Source organism: Anopheles arabiensis, chromosome 3, assembly GCF_016920715.1.
Source record: "Anopheles arabiensis isolate DONGOLA chromosome 3, AaraD3, whole genome shotgun sequence".
Lineage (NCBI taxonomy): Eukaryota > Metazoa > Arthropoda > Insecta > Diptera > Culicidae > Anopheles > Anopheles arabiensis.
The window spans coordinates 67,956,028-67,982,595 of NC_053518.1; the positions used below are offsets into that span (position 1 = coordinate 67,956,028).

The 26,568-nt window shown below is 45.8% G+C and overlaps 1 protein-coding gene across 1 annotated transcript; it reads left to right on the top strand.

Moving 5' to 3' along the window:
• On the top strand, positions 1-26,510 carry LOC120899890 (protein TIS11). The gene is made up of 4 exons (XM_040306217.1): positions 1-586; positions 726-1,746; positions 20,327-20,979; positions 21,166-26,510. The coding sequence occupies exons 2-4, from the start codon at positions 1,684-1,686 to the stop codon at positions 22,061-22,063; spliced, it is 1,614 nt and encodes a 537-aa protein (XP_040162151.1). The 5' UTR covers positions 1-586; positions 726-1,683; the 3' UTR covers positions 22,064-26,510.
• The last annotated feature ends 58 nt before the right edge of the window (positions 26,511-26,568 follow it).

A 26,568-nucleotide genomic window follows, 5' to 3' on the forward strand; every position in this document is an offset into this window, starting at 1 on the left:
GTGATCGGGCTCAGCACACCACCGCACAGAACTGAAACGAGCGGCGTCCAGTGCAGATCGTAGCGGACCAAGCGGCAGTAGCAGCAGCAGCAGTACAACGATATAGACACACCGACACAAGAGAGCGAATCTACCACACGCGCCCGAGGCAGAGCAGTGTAAACGTTACGTTTTCGGTGTCCAGAGTCGAAAGCAGCAGCACGCACAACATCTCCTTTCAGCCTGTGCCTGTGTTCTAAGTTCTTAGCCTTTGAAAGCGATTCGCGCAAGAAGTGTATATTACAGTACAGTAAAGGTGACACCGAAAAAGTACGGTTCCAGTATAAAGCCACGCCAGCAGAGTGTTGCTACGCACACAACAGGCAAGCGAACTTTCCGTGAACAGCACAGCCACAACAGTTTTTTGCCGTTTTCTTCCGCGAGTTTGTGTTGTTTCGATTCTTTGTGATAATTACGCGCGCGCGCGCGGCCGACAACTTCCGCGAATTCTGGTTTTCGATTCGTCGCGTGGAAATATCACCAAGTGTTGTGCGTGTGTGTGCAATTCTTTGCGAAGTTGGTGGAATCAACCATACAGCTAGAATATGTAAGTTAAATTTTGATAGTTTTTTATTGATGAAAATTACTTCACTCAACAATATTACATTACTTTACCTTTATAAATAACCAATGTTTTTTTTCCTATTTTCTAATATTTTTCTTTAATTTTTTCTCATCCTTTTTAGCGCACCCCCACACCAGCAAATCACTTTCGCTCACACTCAAACAGGAAAAAAAAACTGTCTCTTTCGTCCTAAGTGTGTGCGCGCGAGCGTCATCCGCCTAAGCAGGAAAAGTGAATTGTTTGTTCTAAGTGCGGTGCGGTGTGTGTGTGTGTTTAGTGCACGGAGGAATCCATTTTCCTGAAAGAGCCCCCCTTTTAGCACACACGCATTTCGTAAAGATCCTTTTTTTGCGCACAGCGCCTACTAAGAGAGAAAAAACGAGAAAAAAAAGCTCCGCACACTGGTACGAGCCCCCGGTTTCGAGAACTGCCATTTCAGTAAAGAAAAAGTAATATTCGTGAAATATTCGTCCACTACGAAAGAAACGTGTTCACGACGACGCCGACGACGACGAAAAGTGTGTTATCCGAGTGTGAAAATCATTATTTGATGCGCCTTGAAAATAGTGCATTTTTACTAGTAAAAGCAAAAGCGTGCGAAAGAAAGTCGAGTTTAAACACACCACGAGCCTCTCTGCCTGCGCCATATTGCCAATTTTTTTTGTCGCCGTAAATAGTGTGTGTTTGTGAGCAAATCGCGATTTGAAGTGTGGTGCGATTTTTATATTTTTGGAGCAATTTTTAATTGAGTGACGAGTGTTTTTTTTATGCATCGCGGCTAAGTGAAAAAATAGCAGCTTCATTTGTGTGAGAGTGCACGCGCGACAGGATAAAGGAGAGAGTCCTTTCACCTCTTTTGCATACCGCGCGACCGTCGTGAGTGTGTTATCTCGATCGTTGTTCGCCTCTACGAGAGTAGTGTGTGCTTCGTTTCGATACGAGTGTGTGCGCAATCGCTAATATCCTGTTCCTGCGCGCGCTCCTGTGTGATACATATCCGTGTGTGCGTTTGTGTGAAATTGGCAGCATCGGCAGAGGAGATCCATCCGCGGCAAAACGTGTTTTAGCAAGCAACCACCATGTCTACTGCGATAATGCACCACAGCACGTCACTGTACGACTTTGGAGAGTACCCACGCAAGGTAAGAGAGGATTACAACTACACAAGCTCATACACACACAAAAATCGATCCTCCAGCAAGGAGGTGCCATTTTATCGCTCGAGTGTGGGGTCAAGCTTGAAATATTGAAATATGGCGCCCAACAATCGAAACACATCCAGCGCGCCATCGTTCGTGTTTTTACTTGTGACTTTTATAGCATCAGGCCCCTCGAAACATGGAAAAGTTTCTCTTACAGTGCGAAACACCCTTTTCGTGTGCGAAACCAAACCATTTTGATTCGATTTCGTGAAGCTCCCTTGTCCGAGAGGACGCAAAGAGGACAACCCCTGCACACAACACCTTCCCTCCAGTGTTCCCCTTGATCGATCAAACCTCCCAATTTGGTCCAGGGAATCGGGGTTCGGTGTGGAGGCGCAGACCGATACCGAGAGAGTCAGAGTGAAACTGTCATTTGCATAAGGTTTATAGTTTTACGTTATGTGCTTGACGGTTTTGCGGTTTTTTTTTCTTCTGTGGGTTATTTTTGCCATATTTTTAAAAGGCCCCGAGTTGGACCGGAAGCTTGTGCAGCCAGCTCCCCGCCGACCCAAACCCATACCCAGTGTTCGGATCGATTTGGCGTTCCCCCAAGTCCTCCCCACACAATAAGCAGCAGCAGCAATAGGCAGCAAATAAGTCATAACTTTCACTACCACCCCGAGAGCTGGGGGGGAGTCTGTGCCACTAGAGAGACCTCTTCGACTACTACCACCTACCACCATCATCATCTGTTTTCTTCCCTCCCTTCGGCTTGGTTGAATGGGAATAAGGAATCCGCGGGTGCACTGGCATCTCTCCCATGTACAAACGGTCGAGGGCTCTGCTACCTGATCTTTTCCTCCTTTGCATTGGAGTGTGTAAAATGCGCTTGGTGTAGTGGTTGGCTTGAGACAGGAGGAGGAAGGTCTTTTTGTGGTGGCTGATTGCCTGCCAACCAAACCCAATCCGCACACCCATGCGGAACGAAGGGTCACAGAGCTCTCTCAGAGAATCAATTGTTTGGGAAGAAACAAACCCCTCGACCTGAAAATCCACATGAAGTTTGCAAGCTTTTTTAAATGCAAAACTCTGAAGTTCATAAAGCGATCATTCTGCTGCTGGTTGAAAGTATAAATTGATAGGCATCGAAGGACTAAGCTTTCAAAAATTGAAGATCTTTGATGGGATCTACTGGAATTCTGGGTAAGGCTTAAGTTAACGAACTATTGCAGAATCTTCTATCTTCTTAAAATCCTAATAGGTATCTTAAAATGAGAGATATATTACAATGTGTGGTATAGAGTTGATTGTTCTATGTTGATCTTAGATTCTACATCTTGTCAATAGCTATTGAGTTGATATTGAGGCAATGATATCAATTTCTAAGCAAAGATCCTGTGAAATCTTTAACTCTCCACCTCCATCTTTAACCTTCAGAATATCACTTGCGAGATGTTCTTTCCATTTCTGTTCTAGCGGCAGGTTCTGACCACAAATTCCAAGGTGTACCATCACCAACCAAGAGCCCCCCTTGGTGAAAATTTCAAAACCACCAATATTCAATCCCCCCCCTTCCTCTAACTTCGATTGTGTCACTTGATATGTTTACATCGAGCCAGACATTACGTCGAGTTATGACACTAAGATCTTGATAGTGTTTTGGGGTTAGAATGACCCCCCTTAAAACCATATCTTAGGGTGGAATCAAACTCGCGATGTGTCGTGTAGACATCTCCAAACTCTCCAATGCGTAAGCTGTTGGGAAATTGGGACGGTTCCCTTGGACCACGGTGGACATCTTCGTGGAAGTTAGTGAAACATCTCTCATTCGGCATAGCCAGTGTTGAGTCTGTTCTGATAGAAGTTCCCAAAACATTGCCAACTGACACTCACACACACACAGAGGCAGATCTAAAGAAGATGCCACATATTTTGTGCTTCGTTGGACGCTCCAATGTACGCGTTCTCAGTTGTGTAGCTGCTGCTCGGCTCCCCTGTATGTCACACAAATTGGCTTCAATGAGAAGAAATTGAATACAACCAATTGAGTCAGAGTGTAGTAGAAGAGAAACCCGCCAGCAGCAAGAAAGTGGATGCAATATAGAGTGGGGTAAGATTGGTAGTAGGGCCTTGCCTTTTTGTTGTGCGTCTCCATAAACAAATACACACAACAACAGCGCACAGGGGCATCAACCATCTGGAAAGAGGGAGGATGAGGAGCAGGTCATTCTCTTTCTCTCGCTGTATTTTAATTGCTCTTGATTTAAAATCACCACAAATCATTTTTCTTCGCTATGAACCACACCAGCTCTCTGTGCCTGTTCAGTTTTTCGGGGAGGGGGGGGGGACTCTTGTGTTTACTATTGCTGAAAACCGCCTATTGCTTTTGGCGCCACGTCGTCGTCGCCCTTCTTCGAGCTGCGTGTTTGCGATGTGTCTTTAATTCAATCAAAATGTCTGTCCCGGTGTGTGTGTTTGTGTATTTGTGTCCTGTATTATGACACACAAGAACTCGCAAAGAACACTGTGCTGCGCGATCGAACGTCATAAGGCAGTCGATAAAGAAAGAAGTGTGTTGGTGAGTTTGTTGTGTGTTGTTTGGTTCCGCGATTTCGCGCTCTTCATTAGCATTGATTAGATTTTTTTTCGTTCAACACCTCTTCCTCCTTCTGAACAGTGTAGCCAACAACACTTCTTCTTCTGCTCGATAAAGTTTGCTTCACTTCACACACAGGAGGGTTGTGCGCGTCGCCGCGTGTTGTTGCGCTTTGCGGAAGTTCCGTGGCGCATTCTTAATCGCCTCAACTTGGTGCTTCATTTTTGCGCCGTTTTTAGTGTGCGTGTGTGTGCTTATAAAAATGCGTTAATGCTTTCATTAACGGGGAGCAGCAGCAAAGCAAAGAGAGGGGGATCAAGGGTTGATGTTTCTGTTGGGCAGGTGAATCATCGCACGCCACGGACCGAAAGAACGGTGTCTCTTTTTTGTTCGTGTGTCTTTTTTGACCGATGAGTAATGAAATTTTAAATAATTCACTCACCACCTCTCACTCCTCACAAAGGCTGCGCAAAGTTGTGTTTGGTAAAAACATGCGCCGTGGAGAGCGGAGGGCCCCCCTGGCGCACAACAAGCATCTCTCCACCAAGTTCCCCTTGCTGGCTGCTTCATGCATCGGTGACTACTCAGCACACCCTGTTCGTTTTATTTTCTGCAAATAATTCTGGACGTTTTTCACGAAGGGGAAGGGAAGTCAAGGGCATGCAGAATTGCACTCCGATGCAGCTCCCTTTCTCCCACCGTCGTTTTCATTCTATATTTGGCTCTGAAGAAAAGTTGTATAGAACAACAAACGCGTGTAATACACACACACACACAAGGTCGTCACGGTCATCGGGGACGCTTTTCTTCCCTCTCTTCTCTTTCCGGTTCCGATAATGTTCCTTTCTCCCGACCACCCCTTCTTCGCCACATGGTTCTCATATGGGTCCATAAAATGTAGCAAAATGCATGGGAAGGAAAAACACAGCGCATTTTCATGCGGGCTCCTAGAATTTGGCTTTTTCCCATAGCTTGTGAGGGGTTGATGGGGGAGGGGGACCCCATATTTAAGCCTGATGGGTGGAATTATGCTGTTATGCTGGTAGGGCGGTCTTGCCTAAAAGCAAGTCACAATACAATAACAACGCTCTGTTGCATTTAAGTGCAGTTATTTTTCCCTTGTGACGATTGATTTTTTGTTTTCTTTTTGGTCGGTTGCATTTTCCCAACCCAAAAAGAGGGTAGGGTGTGTTTGACGGGTTTCCCCGCTCAGAAAATTCAAATGTAGAGGAAAAAGGGCTCGTTTTAACTAAAAATTGGGCGTAACAACATGATAGCCAAGCTGTCGTGTGTCGCCTGTGTGTCTGTCGTGATAAGGTGTGCCGGCTCTTGAGGGTCCCCTTTTGTAATATACCCTGTTACGTCTTTTCGTGTGGGAAATTACGAAGGCTTCTTCCTCTCTCAATCTCTCCACACACACCCAACAACAAGTGGTTGTTGGTTGGTTACGTCAAAGTAGGCGCAACAGAGTAGAAATGCCATGCGTGTGTGTGGGGCTAGTGGAAAAAATGTGGGTTAAATGGGTGGTGTCTGTCTGTCTGTGTTGCGGGCCGCCACCGGAAGAGAAGAAAGCAAGCGCGCAGTGCTTTCTCGCGTGCCCACCCATTTGGCGAATAGTTTTTCCCGCCACACATTTCCAAACGAAAGGAAAATTGTGCTACAACAAAGAGGAAGGAAAGAAGAAGCACCGAGAGGTGTTGCACAACTCCCGCTCATCTTCATCATCATCATCATCATCATCGTTATTATGAGGCCTTTTCTCCGGCGCCTTCGGTCGGAAGCGGGGCACGGATTATCTAATCGCTTGGAAAAAGAGAGGAGAAGAAAGAGAGGAAGCGAAAGAGTGGGAATTTAATCTTTCTTCCTTTTGCTGCTGCGCTGCTGCTTCTTCGTGTTGAGGTGGGGTGGTATGTTCGAGACTTCCTGGATCCACAACCACCTGTCCCCGTTGGTCTCCTATTGGGTATTGGGGATGGGTTTTGTTTACTACGAGGGGATTTCCAATCGGATTTTTTCGTTGGATTTTGGCAATGGATGTTTCGGCATTCCTTTCAAAGTGAACAAATTTCATGATGGTGGTGGGTGGTGGTGCGTGTTACGTCGGACATTTTTGGGCAAACCCCACTTCCACACTTCCACTGTACCACACTCACTTTCTTAGGAGGACTTCCTTTTTGTGTTTTGTGCTGCAAAAAGTAAGAGTTTTTCTCACTTTGGATGTTGCTTTGTTCCTTCTTCATATCATTTTTTTTTTCATTTGAATGCCTTATACGAAGTTCTGTTTCTAGGGGTACACTATTGTGTGTTTGGATAAATTCCGAAGATGAAAGGGAAGGAGAAGAGCGTCCCGAAGAAGCCGAACACCGCTGCTAGAATAATTGCATAAATTAATTGTTGGCAATTTCGCGTTTTTTAGATGTTCTCCTTTCCCTTTTTTTGTTTTGCCTTGAGGCACATACACACCCTTTCCAACATACTCCTTCCTTCGTTTGAATGAGTTATTTTCCCCCCTCATACCATTTCTTTACCAGCGACGAAAGACTGCCTGGTTTTAATTCTTGCGTTAATGTACGGCGCACGATAAGTGCGCTTTTTTCCACATGATCTTCCAGCATGAGACAGAGGGGGTTGGGCGGGTAATATTTTAACCACTTTTTTCCGCATGCACGCGTGCGCTCGCGCAAACGCACGTTGTTTTGTTATCATTCCGGCGCTCTCTGCGCAAGCCGCCATGAATGTTTGTGTGTGTATGTTGTTCCCGCTTTTGCATAAATAGCATAAAAGTAGTAAGCAGCAGTGCGCTTTTAAACAGTTTTTGTTTTGCGCGTTTTTATCATCCTTTCCCCCTGCTTTGGGGTTTGTGTTTTGCGTCACACATATATACGCAAGAGATACAGGGGGGATTTAGTTGAGTGACTTAAAGCACCCAATTAAAGTTTCTACTAAGGCTACCCTCCCCATCTAGTTTCCTGTCTGCCTTTTTTCGTTGCTGTTGTTGCTAAAGATGCTACCCAGTTTTCAACACACAACCCAACTTTGTTTCGAAACGATCTCACACACTACTGGTCGGGTGACTGTTTATGGACCTGTGTCCGAACGGTGGGGAGGGTACGGGCAACAACCACCCACCCCATGCTCGTAGAATTGTAGAATTCTCTAATTTTATGGACAACAATTTATGCGTTGTGTGTGTGTCTGGGGGTTTTGTTGCGTGCGTGTGCTTGTGTGTCCGACTCCAGCACGAAACGAAGCATGTCGTCGAATGAAGGGGGTGATATAAAGAGTTATAGAGCTGTGCCCATAAAGAAACTGAAAGGAAGAGTGTAGTGTGTAGAGCAGAGAGAACGCAAAAGTTGCTAACCACCACCAACAACACCATCATAAAACACAGTTTGTTGTGTTGTTGGTGGTTCGTCGTCTGCCGATGTGTAACGCTTCTTTTTGTTTTAATAACAGCCCTCGAGCGGGATGAAACGCGCGTATTGCTAATTGCTCTTCAACCTGCTGCTACGTTTAGGGTCGGTTACACTTATATGTTTACTGACCCAAGAGTTTCACTTCTGAAGAGCAATACACCATAGCCTGGGTTTTACTATGCCATAATTTTGAAAATTACCACAGAACATCTTCTGAATTGGTGGTACATAAACAGTGGGGTTGTAAGATATCATGCAAATGCATCGTTTCATGATGGCGAAGTTAAATAAACATGAAATTCACCTTCTGCAGGTTATTCGAGCAGTTTCGAGTAGTTTTCGAGCAATTGATTTTTTGCAGATAACCATATTTTCCATACGAAAAGCGAACAAATATCATGAAACAGAGTGCAGAGACTCCAAGTACAGCAAATGAAACTGCTCGAATTGCATTTTGAACTACCAACCATCCAGATACACACAGCGTGTGATTGAAATGTAAGTTTCAACATATGACCTAAATCCTAGGCAACGTTGAAAGCAAACTGATGAATTGCACTTATTCATTTGATTAATGGTTAATGCGCGCATGCAAATGCTTCTTTTTAGCTTTGCACGGTTATTGACTGCCCACGTAATATAAAATCGAGAGGTTCCTGTTCGATGACTGCGTTGAAGTTACCCCCAGAACGTCGAAGGGGGCGCGCGCGCGCTCCCTTGAAATGTATGCAACAAGTCCAACCCACCGTACCTATTTTCTCTCTCAATTTTTTTATTTTTATGCCTTCATTTTACCATCACACCATGACAGACGAAAAAAGCATCACACCCCACATTTCACGCTGATGATTATGCAGCATGTTAATAACACAACACCAAAAAAAAGGTTGTGGGGCGTTTAAGTTCCGCCTTGTGGCGCGCTGCTCTGTCTGTTGTGTTGGTGGTGGTAGTACTGGATGTATTATTGAACAGTCTTTCTGCCATAAACGCTTACCCACTTCAGCAACAGCAAATCAGCTAAGAGTGTGTGCGAAACGATGAAAACTCCCCATTTCCCCGCAACCCGTGAAACACACACACGCAGATACACACGGCCGCGTGATCTAATACCAATTCGGAACTACAGAGAAAGAAGAAAGAAGGTGGAAGTGTAAGTAGTACCAGAAGCAGCAGCATTACCAACACACCCCCACACGAATCGAGTTCCCTTTCCACCCAGTGTGGTGGCAAGTGCCTTTTCCGCCAATTACACAACTTTCCTTCTTCTCTTTCATCATCATCATCATCTTCACTATCATCGCGCGGCCCATTATTGGCGGGCGCTAAGCTACGAGCCGCGCGTGTATTATTGAAAGCGAAATCACACCACGGCAAAGATGATGATGCTCCCATGCCTCTCTCTATTATGCTGTTGTGGGGGGACGAGGTGACCGCCACTACCACGTTACGAGTGCGGAACCACTCCCTAACCCCCATGTGGGTCCAAACGCAGGAAGAGCGAAACAAAAAAAAATGAACCACCCAACGCCAATCCAACACACAAACCGAGGCATTATCTTCTTCCTTCCGAGAGACACACTCTCCATTCCGGGTCACTTCGAAGAAGGTTTTGTCTCATCGTGGTCTCATCGCCACGATCACGCGATCTTTGCTTGCCCGAGAGAAAGAGGGCAAGATCATGCGACGCGAGTCTGTGCGTCTCTGCGTGAAGTACGTCCGGGAGCACACACCCCGCGAAGGGCGAATGGTGTGAGATGGTGTGCAGCTTGTGCAAAACACTCTGCGTCTTTGCGTGTGTGTGTGTGTCATCTCGCGGCCCTGGAGTGGAGAGGTGCGCGTAGCTAACACGTTTTGTTATTCGACTGGTCTGCGTGCGTGCGTGTCTTTCCAGGTCCTCAACCATACGCGCGACGTTGGTCGTAGATTTTCTGGGCGCTCCATTGAGTTATGACAGACCCGTCCACACTTCTTCCACCCGTGGTTGGGTGGTTGTGTAATAGTGCGTGCGCGGAGAGGAGCAGGACAAGATTGCGTGTGCTTTTCTTTTCTTTTGGAGAAAATTTACACCACGACCTCCAAAGATTTTGAATATGTTTTGTATGAATAGATAGGTGAAACAACAACTTCTCTTGAATTCACACATTTTTTTCAATAGTTATCGGAAATAGCAAAAAAAAAATGCTATATTTGCAGAACTCAGACTAGAATTCAATGTTAAAAACTGTAAAACAATCGTTTCAGTTTACATCATAATCGATTCAGTTGATATCACATTCGATTCAGTTGATATCATAATCGATGCAGTTGATATCACATTCGATTCAGTTGATATCATAATAGATTCTGTTGATATCACAGTCAATGCATTTGATGTCACAAATTTGTTCCTTTGAACTCAAAATCCTTTTTGAATGTTCAATATTTTTTCAACCAATTACAATTAGAAGAAGCCTTTTGTCCACTTCTCCTTCAAAAGTGTGTACACTTCGACTGTATCTGTGTTCACTTTTGCTTTCTTTTACACATTCATATTGCAAAACGCCTTCAATAGTTTTCTCTCTTGGCGCACTGCAAACACACACAGCCTCCTCTTTCCTCCTGCAGAGTGTCGTTGCTTCATTTCGCTTTGAAATCACTTGAAACAAACAAATCCCCATTGCGTGTGTGCGTGGGGCGAGGTTGTTGGGTGGCGCAAACCACTGTTTGGCGTGAAAAAAGGCGCGAAATCACCTCCCTCCTTGTGTTCGCGGAGGAGGAGGAGGAGGAGATAGGATTGTATGATTTTTGCTCACTTTTGCCGGCCCGGATGTAAAGAGTGCTGCTTGGTGGTGTGTTGTGTGTTGCCCAATAACGAAAAAACCGGTCGTGCGATGGCGGGGCGAGGGCGAGAGTTAAATTTGCCCTCAGCAGTGCGGGGGTGGTGGTGCGACTTTTACATAATCAAGTCGGGGTTTTTTTTTGCGCGCGGGATATATTGTGTGTTTCTTTATCCTTTATCCCTGTTGTGTTTGCATTCCCTATTTGGACTTTTTTTTTATATTTGCAAGAGGGCTAAAATCAATCGCGCGAGAGGAAGTTGTTTGTTTTTTTTGTCTCCTCTAGCCGAGAGAAATGTACAGAAGAAAGAAAGTGGGTGCAGTTTTGCTGTGGAGAGGTTGTACGACGATTGTGTATGTTGCCCAAATTAGGTGACAGTTCGTGTGGAGCAGCAAAAAATAAATATAAAAATTAATATGTGCACATCCGGTTTGATCAGTTACACAGCGCCTGTCAATTAGCAGACGAAAAAAATAACTGGGGAAAGATTAGCTCATTAACAGCCACTTCCTTAAACTTCCACGGAGAGAGAGAGAGACGCACACGAAAGCGCGGCGGCGTCGGAGTAATCAAACCGGAAGTGCAGCGCACGATTATCTCGGTTGCCCTCCGCGCTCTGTCTTTCGCTGTTTTGTCGCTGTGAGTAATCTCGGTGGAAAAACGAGCATCATGTCTCACCACACACACACACACAGCTCCTCGTTGTTTGTCACATGCCAGAAATTGCATCTCGTCCACATTTCACACAACAGCAAAACCGTGTGTGGGAGGAGGCTCACACTAACAGTTTGGTCGCGGAAATGTGTGCACGAGCGGCGGATTTATTCCAGTTCATAATTAAGTGAAGCTGTGGCTGCCTGCTCCGGTGCCCGTTGGAGCCCTTCTGGTACGGCCCACGCCGTTTTTGGTTCAACTCTCGACATTACACTTATGCTCCCTGCGTGCTTTCAACAAAACCCACACTACTCACACGCGACGGGGAGTGGACCGTAACGAGATGAAACTTTATCACAACGATTCAATTGCAACTGTTGTGTGTACTCCTCTAAGAGCTAGTTGATTGCCTCACGTGTTATGTGATACACAGGCGTGTGCGGCTGGGAGAGGGATTTCCTTTACTTTCTTGTCCGCGCGCAAATAATGTAGGCGTTTGCGCTGCTGCTGCTGCTCTGTCAATGCACTCGCCGCCTGCCGCCAACGATTGCTTTCCTTGTCTTTCAGCACCAAAAGGGAGGGCTGCGCACGCCAAACACAAACATAGTTCCCTAATGTGTCAAAAAAAAGAAGGTGGACACAATAGCAATGCGCTGCTCCTTCTTTTCCCGATGCCGGGCACGTCCGGCAAATAACTCAAGCCCTTGTACAGAGTGTGCGCAAATAATTAATTGAAATCTTAATGGACGAGAGTTGCTAATTTGAGACAATTAATTGTTGCAAAAGCTTCAAATGGAATCGTGTCCCGCGGTGGTGGTAGTGGTGTTGTTGTCCCCATGAGTGTGTAACGTTGCATTGTTCCATCGCTCTAACGTAACTCAAAAATTTCACTTTAATGCTACTTACAATTATTGAAATTGTATCAAGCTTTCCACAAATAATGTTGGAAGATGATCTGTTATATCAACTTAATTTTGAACTATTGACATAATGGCTTCTTTCTGAAAAAAAAGAATCAAAATAGCGTGTAGAGCGCTAGATTGTGATATCTCCCGATGATTGCTACTCAATGTGAGTGATCTACCATCTATACTCTCCGTTCGATGGTTGGATTCCAATTCACATAGAGCATACTACTTCGGTGCCTTACGCTCTCCAAACCATCACTTCTCCAACTCCATTTCATATCATACTCTCCGGTCATCGTGGTCGTCATTTTGGCTAGTGTGTTATTCTTCCATTGTCCGTAGGGCCATAGCACCGACTCTGCTCCAACTTCACACTCTAGCTTCAAGTGCGTCTTGGAAATGTAACTCCCTGCGCGAAATAATTATCCGTAGTCACGCAACCGGTGGTAAAAACCCCGCGCAACGTTGTCTCAAGTGACTACCGCACATGTGTGTATGTGTGTCTACTACGTCCGACACCTTAAGTAAAAACCCAGCCGCTCTTGAGACACTTCGGTTGCAACAATGAATTATAGTGCGGCCTGCCTGCCCCTGGTGGCGGGCAGCACGTTTCATTGTTACTTTTTTGCAAGCGAGAGACGGCTGTGCAAGCTATTAGAGAGAGAGAGAGGATATTGAAGGGAGGAAATTAATTCGCGCGTTACTATTTTCGCACCACCACTCCAGGGTGATGTGTGGGTGTTGAAAGTGAATTTTTGCATTCCTTTTTGTACTTGCCACCCTTAAGACACGGGACCGGGGGGGAGAGGGCTTATCTAAATATCAAAAGATCACTTGATGTTAATGCTGCTACTATTTCACACAGAAATTCGCCTAGCACACACACGACGGCGAACAATACGCAAGCGGAACTGAAGGCATAACGAGGGAAGGGTCGCTGTGCCCCTCTTCGACATTATTTCCGCTCCGGTGTGCGCTCATTCATTATTCAGCAGTTAGCTAACGCGATCGCGATTAGCCGTCCTCCTTCTTCTCCTCCAACTATCGTGGAAGCGAAAGAGGAAGTGATCGGTGGTGCAAGAGGTGTGTGGTGTCAGTGGCCTAAATCACCCAACTACCAGTACACCAACAATCGATTGCAGAAAGAGACACCACAACGACTGCCGACGACTTTGTCTAGGTTATTTTTGGGTTGGTGCGTGTGTGCCCCCGCTGCTTGAAGTCTTGCTGCTTTTATAATACACCTTCCCATGAAGGTGTGGAGATAGTTTCAGTGTCTTGAGACTTACGAATGTTGGTGTGTGTGTGTGTGTGTGTTTGTATCAGAGTTGTCCCCACCGTTTAGTTTTTGGAGGTACTTTAAGCGTTTGACCTTGAGCTACTCCACAGTAAAAGCGTATCAGAAGACGCGCGCTCGCGCGTACACACGGATCGAAATCGTCCGAAACCTTAATTCCACGTGCCTCTCTGACATTGACCAAAGTCGTCGCCAGTAATGGGGAATTAAAACAGTGTGACTTCGCGGTCTCTACCAATGTGCCCGTAACTTCTGTGTGGAGACATCCAATGTTGAGGAATAGAGTCATTAGGTCATCTGGACTTCCTGGACACAAAATTGAAACATTGGATGTGGACATAGAAATAGTCTTCACAAAAGCCTGATAGTGTCTTGGACTTCTTGAAGTATTTGTTCAGGGTTTTTGATTAGATCTGCTTGGAATATCGCTTCTCTGGTAATCAACAAGAGAGAGCCTATCAAAGGGAGGCACTGTCTGATCGCGAAATGTATCATTAACACTCCGCTCTCCACTCTTCCACCCCAACCACATCTAATTCAATTTAATCTAATCACCTTTTAAGGTGGGAAGGAGGACCCTGCCAACTACCTTCTCCGCCACACACACACACACACCGGCTCTTGAAGTGTACACTTCGAGGCTGTAAGAGGCCCTCCACTTTACTGCTTCCGCTGATTAATAAGTGAAAATCCACCCGAAGCGAAATTGCCTTTTTGTGTGATAGTGCGCGATGTGCTGCTCCTGCCTGGTGGAGGTGGTGGCGTTGGTGCCCTTTAATTCACGCCTCATCTACTGGCGGGGGTGGGAAGTTGTGAGGAGCGCAAAGAAATTTACTGCAACCTCTCTTTATCGCCCGCACTCTGCTGCACGATGTGCTGTGCATGCCGCCTAACGCCCGACTTTAGTGCACTTGTTGAGCCATATTTTTGCTCCAGGAAGCGAGAAAGGGCGCACAAACGGGCGCGAGCGCGCACTCGATTTCTTTCGGAGCTCCCTCATCGGTCGTCCCACACACTCTCTGGCGGAGCTTTAATAGTTTTAGTGCTGCTCAGTCTAGCGCAAAAAGTGAAGGTAAGAAAAATCAATCTCCTGTCAAGAGGAGAGAGAGAGAGAGAGAGAGAGGTGGGAACGAGACTCGTGTAGTTTTGCACCTCAAAGACCCGGGCCATGTTATACACGGGGGATGTGTCACGAGAGACGAGACCCCTCTTTTCACTTTCGATTTCACTGCTCTCTACGGCTGACAGAGCGGGAATCATGTCGCTGTACCGCTTTTTTTAGTTCGCAAATCGCGAAAACTAGAGCTTGTTGCGCTCTTGGATAGTGTCATGGCAGCACGGGCTGGATTTGCATGGAAGAAATTATAAGTGAGTGCCTTCTCTTATCTTCTATTCGCCATCTCTCGTACACACGACGTAGGCGAGCGTTGCTATGCCCTAAAGCAAAAATACAAAACTGATTGCATTTGTAGAGCAGTGTACTAACAGCTCCGGGAGGAGATATACAGAGAGTCGCAGCAGGACCTCTGTTAGCCACTCTCCGCCATCATTTCATATGCCCCCGAGGAAGAGAGTGTTCCAAGTAAATTGCAGACCAGCAGAGTGTGCTGTAAATTGCATCTTCTGAGTGTCTCTATGTGTATGCACAAAACGCTTGTACTCTTCTCCTCGGGCACAAAATTAATAGAAAAACCGCTCCACCACACACTACTTCCTTGTTTCTTCTCGGGACCACAAAGTGGTGGTGCTGTTGTTGCGGTTTTTACTCACTCCTGCTCTCGTCTAAGATATCACAGATTACCCTGGAGCGCACGCTGCATGATGCTGTTGTGGTAGTAGTGCACCGAATGAAATGGAAAGGTGCGCCAATTATTAGCATGTTGGGGACGGGCGGTGGTAGTGCCTGCGTCCCTCGATCGGATTTGCCTTGATCGATTCGGTTCAAAGAGACCGGTTTGATGTTGTGTTGGCTTTAGCTCTCCGATCTCCGTCTGCTTGGGTGTGGAGTTTCATTTGCACGATTTAACGGGCAACCGACTACTCGCCGCTAAATGTCTGAGGTACTGTTAGTGGTAGAGGGGCGACTGTTGGCATCGGTTCGTGCATCAAGGGTGTCTCTCTCTGTAACAGGAAAAGAACCCCGAAGGCATCTCAAGGTGGCAGTTTGTTTCGAGACAGAGCTGGGAGGTCTTAAAATGTGAGGAACGTAAAAATAGACTCCAGAATTGTGGACGACCTCCCTGGAAATAGCTAACCTAGAACCCAGAGATATCAGATCACTCAACAGAAAATTCGCAATTGTGGCGCGCCTCACACAAACACGCGGAAAGAAACTGATATCTGAAACTGAACCGGTGTTGGAGGAGTTCCTTCTGAACTCCAACAAAAACACGTTCACTTTCGAAACGGAAGCTCTTTGGCGCGTTGGGCCGTATTGGGTCTCTCGTGCGCCGGTACGTTACTCTGTACTGTATGTTTTTGCGGTAGTCGTCTCTGTATACTTTACCACAAGTTCTTCGTGCTCTGTGTCTGTCCGTTCAAGACATCAACACGAAAACGTACTTCCTCCCACTTGGTCGGGTCGTGGTGTCGATGGTGGTGGTGATGGTGCTGTTGGTAATGGTGTTACCATCTCCCACCATGTTTGCTATGCTCGCAGAACCGGTTTTTGAAGAAACAACGGTGGATTTTTTTCCTTCCCTTCTGGTGTTGTCTTCTATGCGCCACAGTGTGTACCACACACAGTTACGGAAAAAGGGTGTCTGATGACTCCTCACTCACTAGCATCACCACCCTTTCGGTGCTCTAATCTCCTATCCACCACCCGCCAACGCTGCAGGGTTTAAAGCCGGTTTATCCGGCGCCTCAAGCACACAGTGACCTCCAACTGCGCGCTGTGTGACTTGGTGTGCTTGTTTGACGGTTGAATAAATCAAACATTGCGGACTTCGCCAACAAGCATTACGGAAATCGCAACTCATACCAAGGCACAAACACATAGCGAGAGAGACGACACGATCGGCTCTTGGAGTTGGTAGTGTTTAAGATCTTTAAATTCTCTAGTGTGTTTGTGTGTTCTATTGAACGTAAACGTATGATAATACTTCAACAGACGGAGGTCTCTCAGGGGAGGAGGACGCAGCAAAGCATGTACAGGAAACATCTATTGGCGTTATATGCTACACCAAAGTTTTGGAGGACACACACACCAAAGACAATGCAAACTCTTTGACTGACAACTTCCAGCTGCCTCAAAGTGTACTTCCCAAACCTTAGGAGAATTTGAGCGTAGTGCGCGCGTGGGAAATGCCACCGCCGGTGGTACACGACGCGCGCGCAACACACAATGCATCGAAGTTGACATTTTGTGCGCGCCTTGCCGTTTGTGCGTTGCTGAACAGCCTTACATTGTGAGGCCTCTCCGGGGTGGAAATGGAAAAACGTTTTTGGCTCCCACATTTAAGCCGCTCCCACCACCAGGTTTTGCAAAAGTTCCGTTCCGCGATGTCTTCATTCTTGGGACCTCATTCTGTGGGTTTGCGCTGCCCGTGTTTTCAGTGGGAAATTGTTTGCTAACAAAACACAACTTCTGTGTGGTGCTATTATTGTTGGCAACAACACCTGCGGATATCGTGAGGGTTTTTATTATCATGTGATATGCATGCCATGACCGTTGCTTACTTCTTGCTTGTTGGCGGAAGTTGGGTGGGAAGTCGTCGCACCGTTTTCCAAGTGTTCCCAAAATAATGTTATAACGCTTCAAAGTCAATAAATTGACGAGGAATTCAAGAATACATAAGAAACAGCCTAAAAATGATGCTATATATTCGAATATCTGAGAGACACATACTTCAACTCCAACAGTCCAACTCCAATGTCCTAATTTATCAAAATCGTTGGTCCATACATCTTCAATGCATGTATTCCCAACATCCAACAAACATCTCTAAGTACCCAAGAGCTTCACACCATCTCCTCAGACATGGGAAGGAGGATTTTGTTTCGCTTTCATTTCTGGAATGAAACACTTCTTTTCTTCCCTGCTGGATTACACACCGTCGTCGCTCACGCAACCAACCACCGGACACACGGCGGAGAGCAGTGTGTTGTGCTGTAACGGTTTTTTTTTTCGGACCGCTTTTTCTGCTGTCTCTCTGCTGTTCGTTCCTTCGTTCACCTTTCCATTTCATTGGCCTTCCATCCAGAGATATGATGGTGGATACCCCACCGCTGCTGCTGCTGCACGTTGCATAATCGTAGACACCTTTTCTTGAGATCTCCTTACACGCACGTGTTGGCCCTCGGCTAGGAGAGAGAGCGAGAGAGAGCACCTCCTAGACACACACGAACTTCGATTATCGATGCTCTGGTGCTGTCTGGCCCTCTGCGTACGATTATGTGTTGCACCCGCGGGGTGGAAAGTATGTTATACGCCTCTGTGGTGTTGTGGCCCCCGATCTGCCAGACCGGCCACAATTCCGGTTATTTTTGTTTTTGTTGTTTCGATCTATCCGATCGGTAGCTATTTGGAAAGGAAGAAGAAAAACGGGCGCTCGCGCAACCGTTTGAGGTTGTTGTGTGTCATTGGACTTCAATTATGGAGAAGAAAAGGAACGGGACTGATGTAAAAAAACAAAATACACTCCCCAAACTGTTAGTGCCCAATGTGTGGCGCCCCGACAACTCGCACAGACACAAAGTCGTCTGGTTTTGTGTGTGTGTGTGTTGTGCTTCTGCTTCTTAACGACCACCGCACGTGGCGACCACATTGGGCTGAGAAATTAGGACACTTTCACTTTCGCGTTGGATGCCATATGCAACAATTTACGCGAACCCTCTCCATATGGCGGGTTGGTGTTTGGAGAAGAGGAGGAGAGAATTATGACACAACAACAACCCCCAAAAAAAACTGACCGTGCCTTCTACGGGGACCCCCGGAGTGTGTGTGTAAACCTGTCCTCTGGAGGAGGAGTTGTCTTGTGATCAAAACCATCAGAGCACTTGTAGGAGTTGTCTGGAGGTGTTTGGGGGAGAAAGAGAGGGTTTGTAATCAAAACACAACTCCCCCCCTCCAACTCCTCCACTAAAAATAATAAACCAACACCCTTCCTGCTCCTCACACGTGAAAGGGAGAAAACAATGCAAAACAATAATAAATACTGTCCAATGTGTCATGTGCACGACGGATGTCCGACTCGTGCTGCGCGATCAGTCGGCAAGACGTCCTTCGGGCAAGGTTGTGAAAGTTGTGTCGTCTTGCTTGGGAATATTTGGGCTTGTTGTTTGGTGTGTTGGGCCGTTTTTTTTTTTCGGCTCACCCCATAAAACGGGATTCCCGGGGTGTCATTTTGGCGCGCACGCGAAAGCTGCAATTAATGTCAGGGTGCAAGGGAAGAAAAGGGTAGCTACGGCGCCCAGGCTAACGTGTTATGCAACTGTAGTAGGGGCAAGGGTCCTTAAAGTTGTGACGGTTGGTGCTGTACTGCAATCTTCCATCTGTCCTTGTTTTTTTAGTCTCGTAATTTCACGCACTTCCCCCTCCTCAACGATGGTCACATTTCGATACACACGCGGCGGCAGTCTTCTTGTCCGGGAGCATTTTTCCACATATCTGATGGAACTCCGTCCCCTTTTGTGGTGGCACGCATGTGGCGTGGTTTGGTGTGCCGTTATCGATCCCCCCCCGTTCACGACGAACTCTGGTGTGTACTGCCGGCAACATTCCGCGACAAGCTTTTGCACAAATTGTGTGTGTGTGCCTGTGCGACCGATAATATACAGGCAGGAGGGCAGAAGGGTACAAGGGTGAGATGCGAATATTTCTTTGTCACTCAACAACAACACACATCATCGGGCAGCGGCGGGGACGAGACACGTCAAGCAGCCAGCCAGCCTAGCCTGCTGTGGGTCTCTTATCTTTCCAACTGAGCGCATTTTCGCCCCGCCACGACTCGCTCAGGGTGGGAAAGAAGGGCGTTGTAAGGGTTCAAGTGAAGGGAGTGTGTGTGATAAGATAGACGACGCAGCAGAACATTTGCAACGGCTGTGTCGGTTGCCTCTCAACGTGTGTGTTCCCTAGGTTCGAGTGGGTTCTTTCATTCCCGCTCCTCTCTGTCGAGTGTGTTTTGCAAAAGTATTATTTTTCCATCGCACAATGACGCGTAGATCAGGCACAGTACAGTCATCAGTAAATACTGATCCAAACTAGGGATGGGTATTTCTGATTCAGATTTTTAAATGTGCGTTAATATTCTGAGTGAATCAATGAACCTGAATTCAAATTTTGAGATGCAAAGAATTACGAATCACAAAAGATTCGATAATGGAATATATACTCATCCAAACTCCAGAATTTTGGGTATCGCTGACTCTGAATTTAAGAATATAAACGAATCTAAATCTCAAATATTGTAATCGAAACATTCATGAATCGTGAAAGATTTCAGAACTACTTACGATTCCAAAATTGGCAAAGAATCGAGAATCGTGAAAGATTTAAGAAAATTACAAATGATTCATAGTTCTCCAAAGAATCATGAAGATGAATCAATCCTCAAAATGAATCATTGAATCAATCAATCTGAATCAAATTTGTCTAGGAAGATTCATGTATATCCGAAGATGATTGATTCATGAATGATTCAAGAGTCTCAAAGGAATCATGAGCCTCTTTTGCTACAGATTGTTTCTTCTTTTTCACCTTGTTGGTTAAATTTATTACGCATACATAGTTTGAACTGATCTAAAATTCGCCTAAGCACTCGTATCTCACATCTACTCTTGCGATAAATACTGCAGATTCATATGAATGCAGGTTCTCTAAAATATTTATAAATCACCAAACTAATCAAAACTCCCCTTTTTTCTTTCTCTCCCCTCTCTCTCTCTCCAGAACCAAACCAACACCTCCCGAGGCAACACACAGGCGACCATTGGCAGTGGTGGTGTTGGCGCCGGTAACAGCAACGTACACAACGGCGGTACCTCCAGCAGCAGCAGCAACAACAGCCAACAGATGCTGCTGTCGCAAAGTTTTAGCGTAGCCGCTGCGCTCGCTGCCACCTCCAACAACAGCAACGGCAGCAATGGTGGAAATTTGCTGAGCGCTCAGCAATCGCTTAGCGGCAGCAACCATCACATCCAGCAGCAGCAGCTCCAGTACCAGCAGCAGCAGTACTCTTACAATCTGCAGAAAACTGGTGGTGCCTCCCAGCACAAGCACCACGGTGGGCATCATGCCGCACTGCACCGTACCGCGTCGCAGCCGGCCGCCCGCCACATGGTGGAAAACATCCTGGAGATGTTCACGCTCAACAAGGCGATGGAGGACGCGGCCCTTGCCGGGCTGACCGGGACCACCGCCGCCGCCGCCGCCGCCACGATCAGCTCGAGCAGCAGCAGCGCCAGCTCGATCAACAGCAACCACGGCAACAACGGTAGCCACAACCAGCAGCACGCCACTAGCAACACTTCCTCCTCCTCCGGTCACCGGAAGTTGGAACGAACGCAGTCCGAACCGCTGCCACAGCAAGTAAATACCTCGAGGTAGGTGTCGGCTTCACAATTTTCTATTGAATTTCCGTCTTTCTTTAACGCTTTAGATCGGGTTTTTTGTTTTTTTCTTATTCAGGAGTAACGGTCCAAAAAGGCCGTATTGCTATCGGGTTTTTTGTTAATATTATTGAAAAATTAATCGTTTATTTGTATCCTCTCCCTTTCCCCGTTGCACAGATACAAAACCGAGCTCTGCCGACCGTACGAGGAGGCGGGAGAGTGCAAGTACGGCGACAAGTGCCAGTTCGCGCACGGCATGCAGGAGCTGCGCAACCTGCAGCGCCACCCGAAGTACAAGACGGAGCTGTGCCGCACGTTCCACAGCGTCGGCTTCTGTCCGTACGGGCCGCGCTGCCACTTTGTGCACAACGCGGAGGAGGCGCGCAACCACAACCGCAACGTGGCCGCCTACCACGCGCGGCTGGCAGCGGCAAATGCGGCCGCCGCCGCCGCCGCCGCCAACGGCAACTCATCCCAGTCAGCGCAGGGCGCGGCCAAGAGCAACCAAAACGGTCCCAGTATGATCGCCAGTAACAACAATTCGTCGCAGCAGCAGCACGGTCATCACCAGCAGCAGCAGCAGCACAGTGCCCTAAAGTCACTGTCCGTCGCACAGCAGCTGCAAACGGCGGCCGCCGCCGCTGCCATTCTGCAGCAGCAGCAGCTTCAGCATCATCACCACCAGCAGCAGCAGCATCAGCACTTGCATCAGCTGCCGCTCAGCCCGGCCCTGTCGATGTCGACCGGGTCTGATCGGGCCTCCCCGATCGGGTCGCTGTCCCTCAGCCCGACCACCTCGATGGCCAACTTCTTCCCGGAGGCGATCAGCCCGACGCTGCAGCAGGGCGGTGCCATCCCGCAGCCCTTCCTGTTCCCGAACAGCCCGCCGGCCAGCCCGATCGAGGGCCTGTCGCCGATGGCCAGCCCGCCGCCGTCGTCGCCCTCGCTTACCACCATGAAGCTGGGCGGTGGGGCGACCGGTGGTTGCAATGGCGGTTCGGTCGAGGACCGGCTGCCCGTGTTCAACCGGCTCAGCTCCGCCCTGGAACCCTTCGTCGTCAATCTCAACCTGTAATCGGGGAAAATGCGGCGGCGGCGGTGGTGAGAGAAAGGGAGGGAGCGCTTACTTTATTCCGTTTGATGAGACGAGGGAAGAGAGAGAGACAGTGGGACAAAGAGACGCTTCATTTGTGTCTTTTCACACCTAGCGCTTTTTCGTTGTGCTCTCGTGTAACACGCACAAGTAAGGATGAATTTGCCCAAACCGAGCGTTTTCTATGTTTATTTTTCCGCCTTCTTTTTGGGCTCATTTGTGTAAAGAATCTAAACCGAACTTGTGCCGCACTCGTTTCATCTGCAATAGTATCTAGGAGGGGAGGGTACACCTGGGTGTGTTTGTGGGTCCCTTGGGAGGACATGGTGAAAGGGAAAGCGTCGTGCGTGTGTGTATGTGTGTGAGCGATTGATATTGGGAATTACTTTACTCTGAACTCTTCTGACATGTATTTATATTTAAATTAATTCGAACGAGAAAAGATTGCTTTTGTATACTTTTTTGTTTATTTTTGGATTTATCAATCTTGTACCTCACACATACACACACACGAACGCACGCAAATACTTTAATGGATAGAAGGAAATATTTATTGATTTTTGCACTATAATATTTACAACACAACAACAAAAAATCGTCATACACACTCACACACATACATAGAAACAGATGAAAACTCGCTGTTTCTCGTTGTGTTTGATTCAATTTCTCTTACATGTGATTTGCAAACAAACAAACAAACAAAAAATGCAAGAACTACTACGGTACGCGATAGTAATATTATTTGAATACTTTAATAATTATTCTTAGGTTGCGAGATGTGTAATTATCAATTTATTTACCCTTTTTTCTTGGATGACTTCATTCGCTAACGGGCGAACGAATGAAGCGCGACACGAATTGAACATATAATGGGGCGAGGGAGCGGTGGTGTGGGTGACAACGATTAAAATAAAGCGATATAAAAGGGCCTGTAATCATCCTACACAACGGTTGTCTCAGACACTTGATAGTAGCGCAATTTTACTTCGGGAGGGAGAGAGAGACAGTTTGCCTCTTCCGAGGAAGTTGCGACGCGCTTGTTTTTGAGCACTTAGGCACTGCAGATATATAGTAGAAGCAAATGCGCTTAGAATGTATGTTACGGGGCTTTCAATGGAGAGAAGAACGCCTCCCAGAGGAGTCTGTTTGCCAAATAGTAAGGATTGCGCTCTCCCAAACCCACCCAATCGACTGTGTTCTGTATGCCATCATGCGATCACTCTATTTCTTTACCTTCGAAAACCCCCTCCCACCCAGTTCACTCTTTATTAACACCCTTTTTACACCCTGCTGTTCGTGCGGATATATGAACATATATGATAGTCAGTTGAACTCAGTTGTTTATTTAATTATTTAATTTATTACATCCACACATAAGGCTCTCCCTCCAGGGTTTAGGTGTTTCATGAGCTTTTTTTTTCTTTCTTCTATTCTACCGCAAGCTGTTTGTGCATACACTACTACACTACTTTATTCCTTTTGCATTATTATGGTTATTATTATTATTTGTACTTCCATTTTTACCGAACTGAAAAATGAATCATATATGCAACACCCCCCGATACGTTATTTATAAACTTTGTGAACTGTAGTTGTTATGAAGAAATAGCACAACATGCCAACTTATTAATTATTATTAGAATATGAAGAAGAAAGGGTTCGTCTCTTCCATCTCTATTTAATCTACAGCCACCACATGCACACCAGTTGTCTCTCTTTCTCTCACTCGCTCTTTCTCTCTCTCTCGCTCTACCGGTCTCTCCCTGTGCCCGTTCAACTTGGGAGTCTTATTGGTAACTGATTTCGTATTTTATACAACAATACAATTAATGTGCTATACATTTATATATATATATACATGCAACAACAAAACACACATACACATTAATATATCTGCTGCGAGAATATTTTTGCTGCGTGTTTGAAAATATGGGTGATGATAAACGATATATATAATATAATAGTGCATAGGGTTTACTTATATAGACAGCGTAAAGTGAAGCAAAACAGAACGAGCACAATATGTCCGCACCGATAGAAATGTCCCCTTTTTAATTTATTTTATTTATTCTCAAAACTCTCCTGTAAAAGAAAAATGCACGCACGAAAGCGTTCAAAACCGCACACAGCACAAATACTATGCACAAACACACACACTCAAACACCTTATGTGTGCTGCACTCATCAAAGTCGATCACTTGCCACCTCCACCACCAAACAACAGTTTAGTTTTTTTTTCTTGCGTAGATAGTCCACCGATTGGGAAACAAAGGAACTGAAAAATCTGATGTTAATTTGAACTCTTCCGCATCATGGTACAAACTGCTCTTAATATGTGTGTGTGTGAGGATTACGGATCCCCATGAACCCTCCCTTATCTCTCCTGAAACCACCCACCTAGACATTGCTTAGGATTATACGAAAAATGAATCGAAAAAAAGACAAAGGGTGTAAAAGGTAATGCTTGTTTGGTGATGCCGATGAAAACCTAACGTACGTAATGTAATATTTTCAAATCCCACACAAACACCACTACTCACCCCGTATATATCCCCCCTCTTTTATTATGTGTTTGCGCGGTAGGAGATTATTTATGTGAAATATGTGATGCCGAAGTAGAATGATGAGCTTTTCCTTTCATTTTTTTTCGAAAACAAAAGATGAATTTAACTTATATGTACTTGTATGAACTGTTGCAACAAAAAAAGACAAAACAAATACATGGGTGGAAAAGCTGCACAAGTGGGATGCATGCAGGCGAACCCTGTACACGTGTGTTTAGATGTTAGAAGCGAGACAACGAAGTAAGGAAAAAAAGACGAGCGATCGATGTGAGGGGGTGTGCAGCAAAAGCGCGCGCGCGCAGCAAGTGAAAATCAAAACATACAAAATGCGATAATCTATAGTTCTTCCCTTTTTCGTATTTACGTCGAGTTAGTACACTGCAAAAAAAAAAAAAACAATGCGTACGCGAACGCTTTTACTATTTTTGTGTAATAACTACCTTACTACATGTGACTACTATTATTATTATATTATTATTATTATCTATTATCTTTATTATTTTATTATTATTATTATTTTATTATCATTCAATAATGCAAACGGATTTAACGATTAATTTTGCTACTTTGCGCGTGTGTGCGTGCGTGCGGCGCTCCTTTATTAAACGCTATTTCATTTGTACATTTGTAGTAATTTATATTTTTTCCGTGATTTTTTTGCAAGCGAGTTCGTTTTTTTTTATACATATATTATATTATTTCCTATACTATATATAGCAAGCAAGCACACACACAAACCGAACTATACACCTCTTTTATGTACATGCATGTGTAATATTATAATTTTGGATTCACCAAGCGAGTGCCTTATTAAAAGAATTGGAATCAAAACAAATCAAACACACAGACGCGCACCACGTGCACGCCTCATTATCGTTGCCCGTTGCACCCATGTAAATGCAAGCCACCTAGCACCGAGGGAGAGGTTGGTGGGTGGTGTATGATGTGTCTGTCCTGTCCTTGGGGTGGAATTTGGGTTCTCTTTTCTGTCCCTGTTTTCTTCCATCAAGCTCGGTACGTTGATTTTTCACTTGTGTCTTCCTTTGCTCTAACTACTACGAGCTTAACTCTCACGCCCTCATGCGTTTGAATTGAAGCACACGACGGTTCCGTTTAGTGTTGATTCAATAAATGCACATGAGGCGAGTTTTTGCTTTAAAAAAAGTGCTTCCAAAAAGTAAATCGTACCCAGCAGACTAGAGGGACAGATCAAACGAATGCTCTCCACCAAAGGAAGACCAGACGCATAAAGGCGCTTCATATCTTGCGGTGGCTGCTCACGTGGTTACGCTGCTGCTTTTCGCGGTTGCGTTTGAGTGCTGCGCTCGGCTGTGCTCTGTGTGTGTAGATAAGTTTTCCTATCCAACCAACCAACCCGCAACTGTTCATTGTGTAAAGAGTGCGTAAGCAAAACTTATATTCGTAAGGAAAGATGCAGCGCAGTAGAAAGAGCGCGCGTGTGTGTGTGAATATAGGTGGGTGCAGTTGCACCTGAATAATGATATAAAAAAAAACAGCAGTAGCAGCAGCAGCGGTAATCATAATAGCGAGTTAAGCGTTTTGTCCGTTAAAAAGGAAAACAAAATAAAACAGTAATGATTGCTAGGAAAAGGGCAAGCATTCAAAAATAAGCAAAAAAAAACATATAGAAAAAATAAACCCAAAATCGTGATCATATAAATACTGCAAGACGTGTTAGAAACTGAAGTCCACAAACTGAGCGCGCGCTCAGTGTGATGTGTGGCGGCGTGTGGCGTGTTTGGTGCCTGCTCAGCGTGAAAAAGACGGACGGCAATGTTTAAACATAAAAATGAAAACGAGATGAAAAATAATACACAAAACTATATTTAAAAAAAATTAAATCCAATTGTCTACATATTTTCTTTTCTAGTTTTGAGAGAAATAATCCTCCCGGTAGTA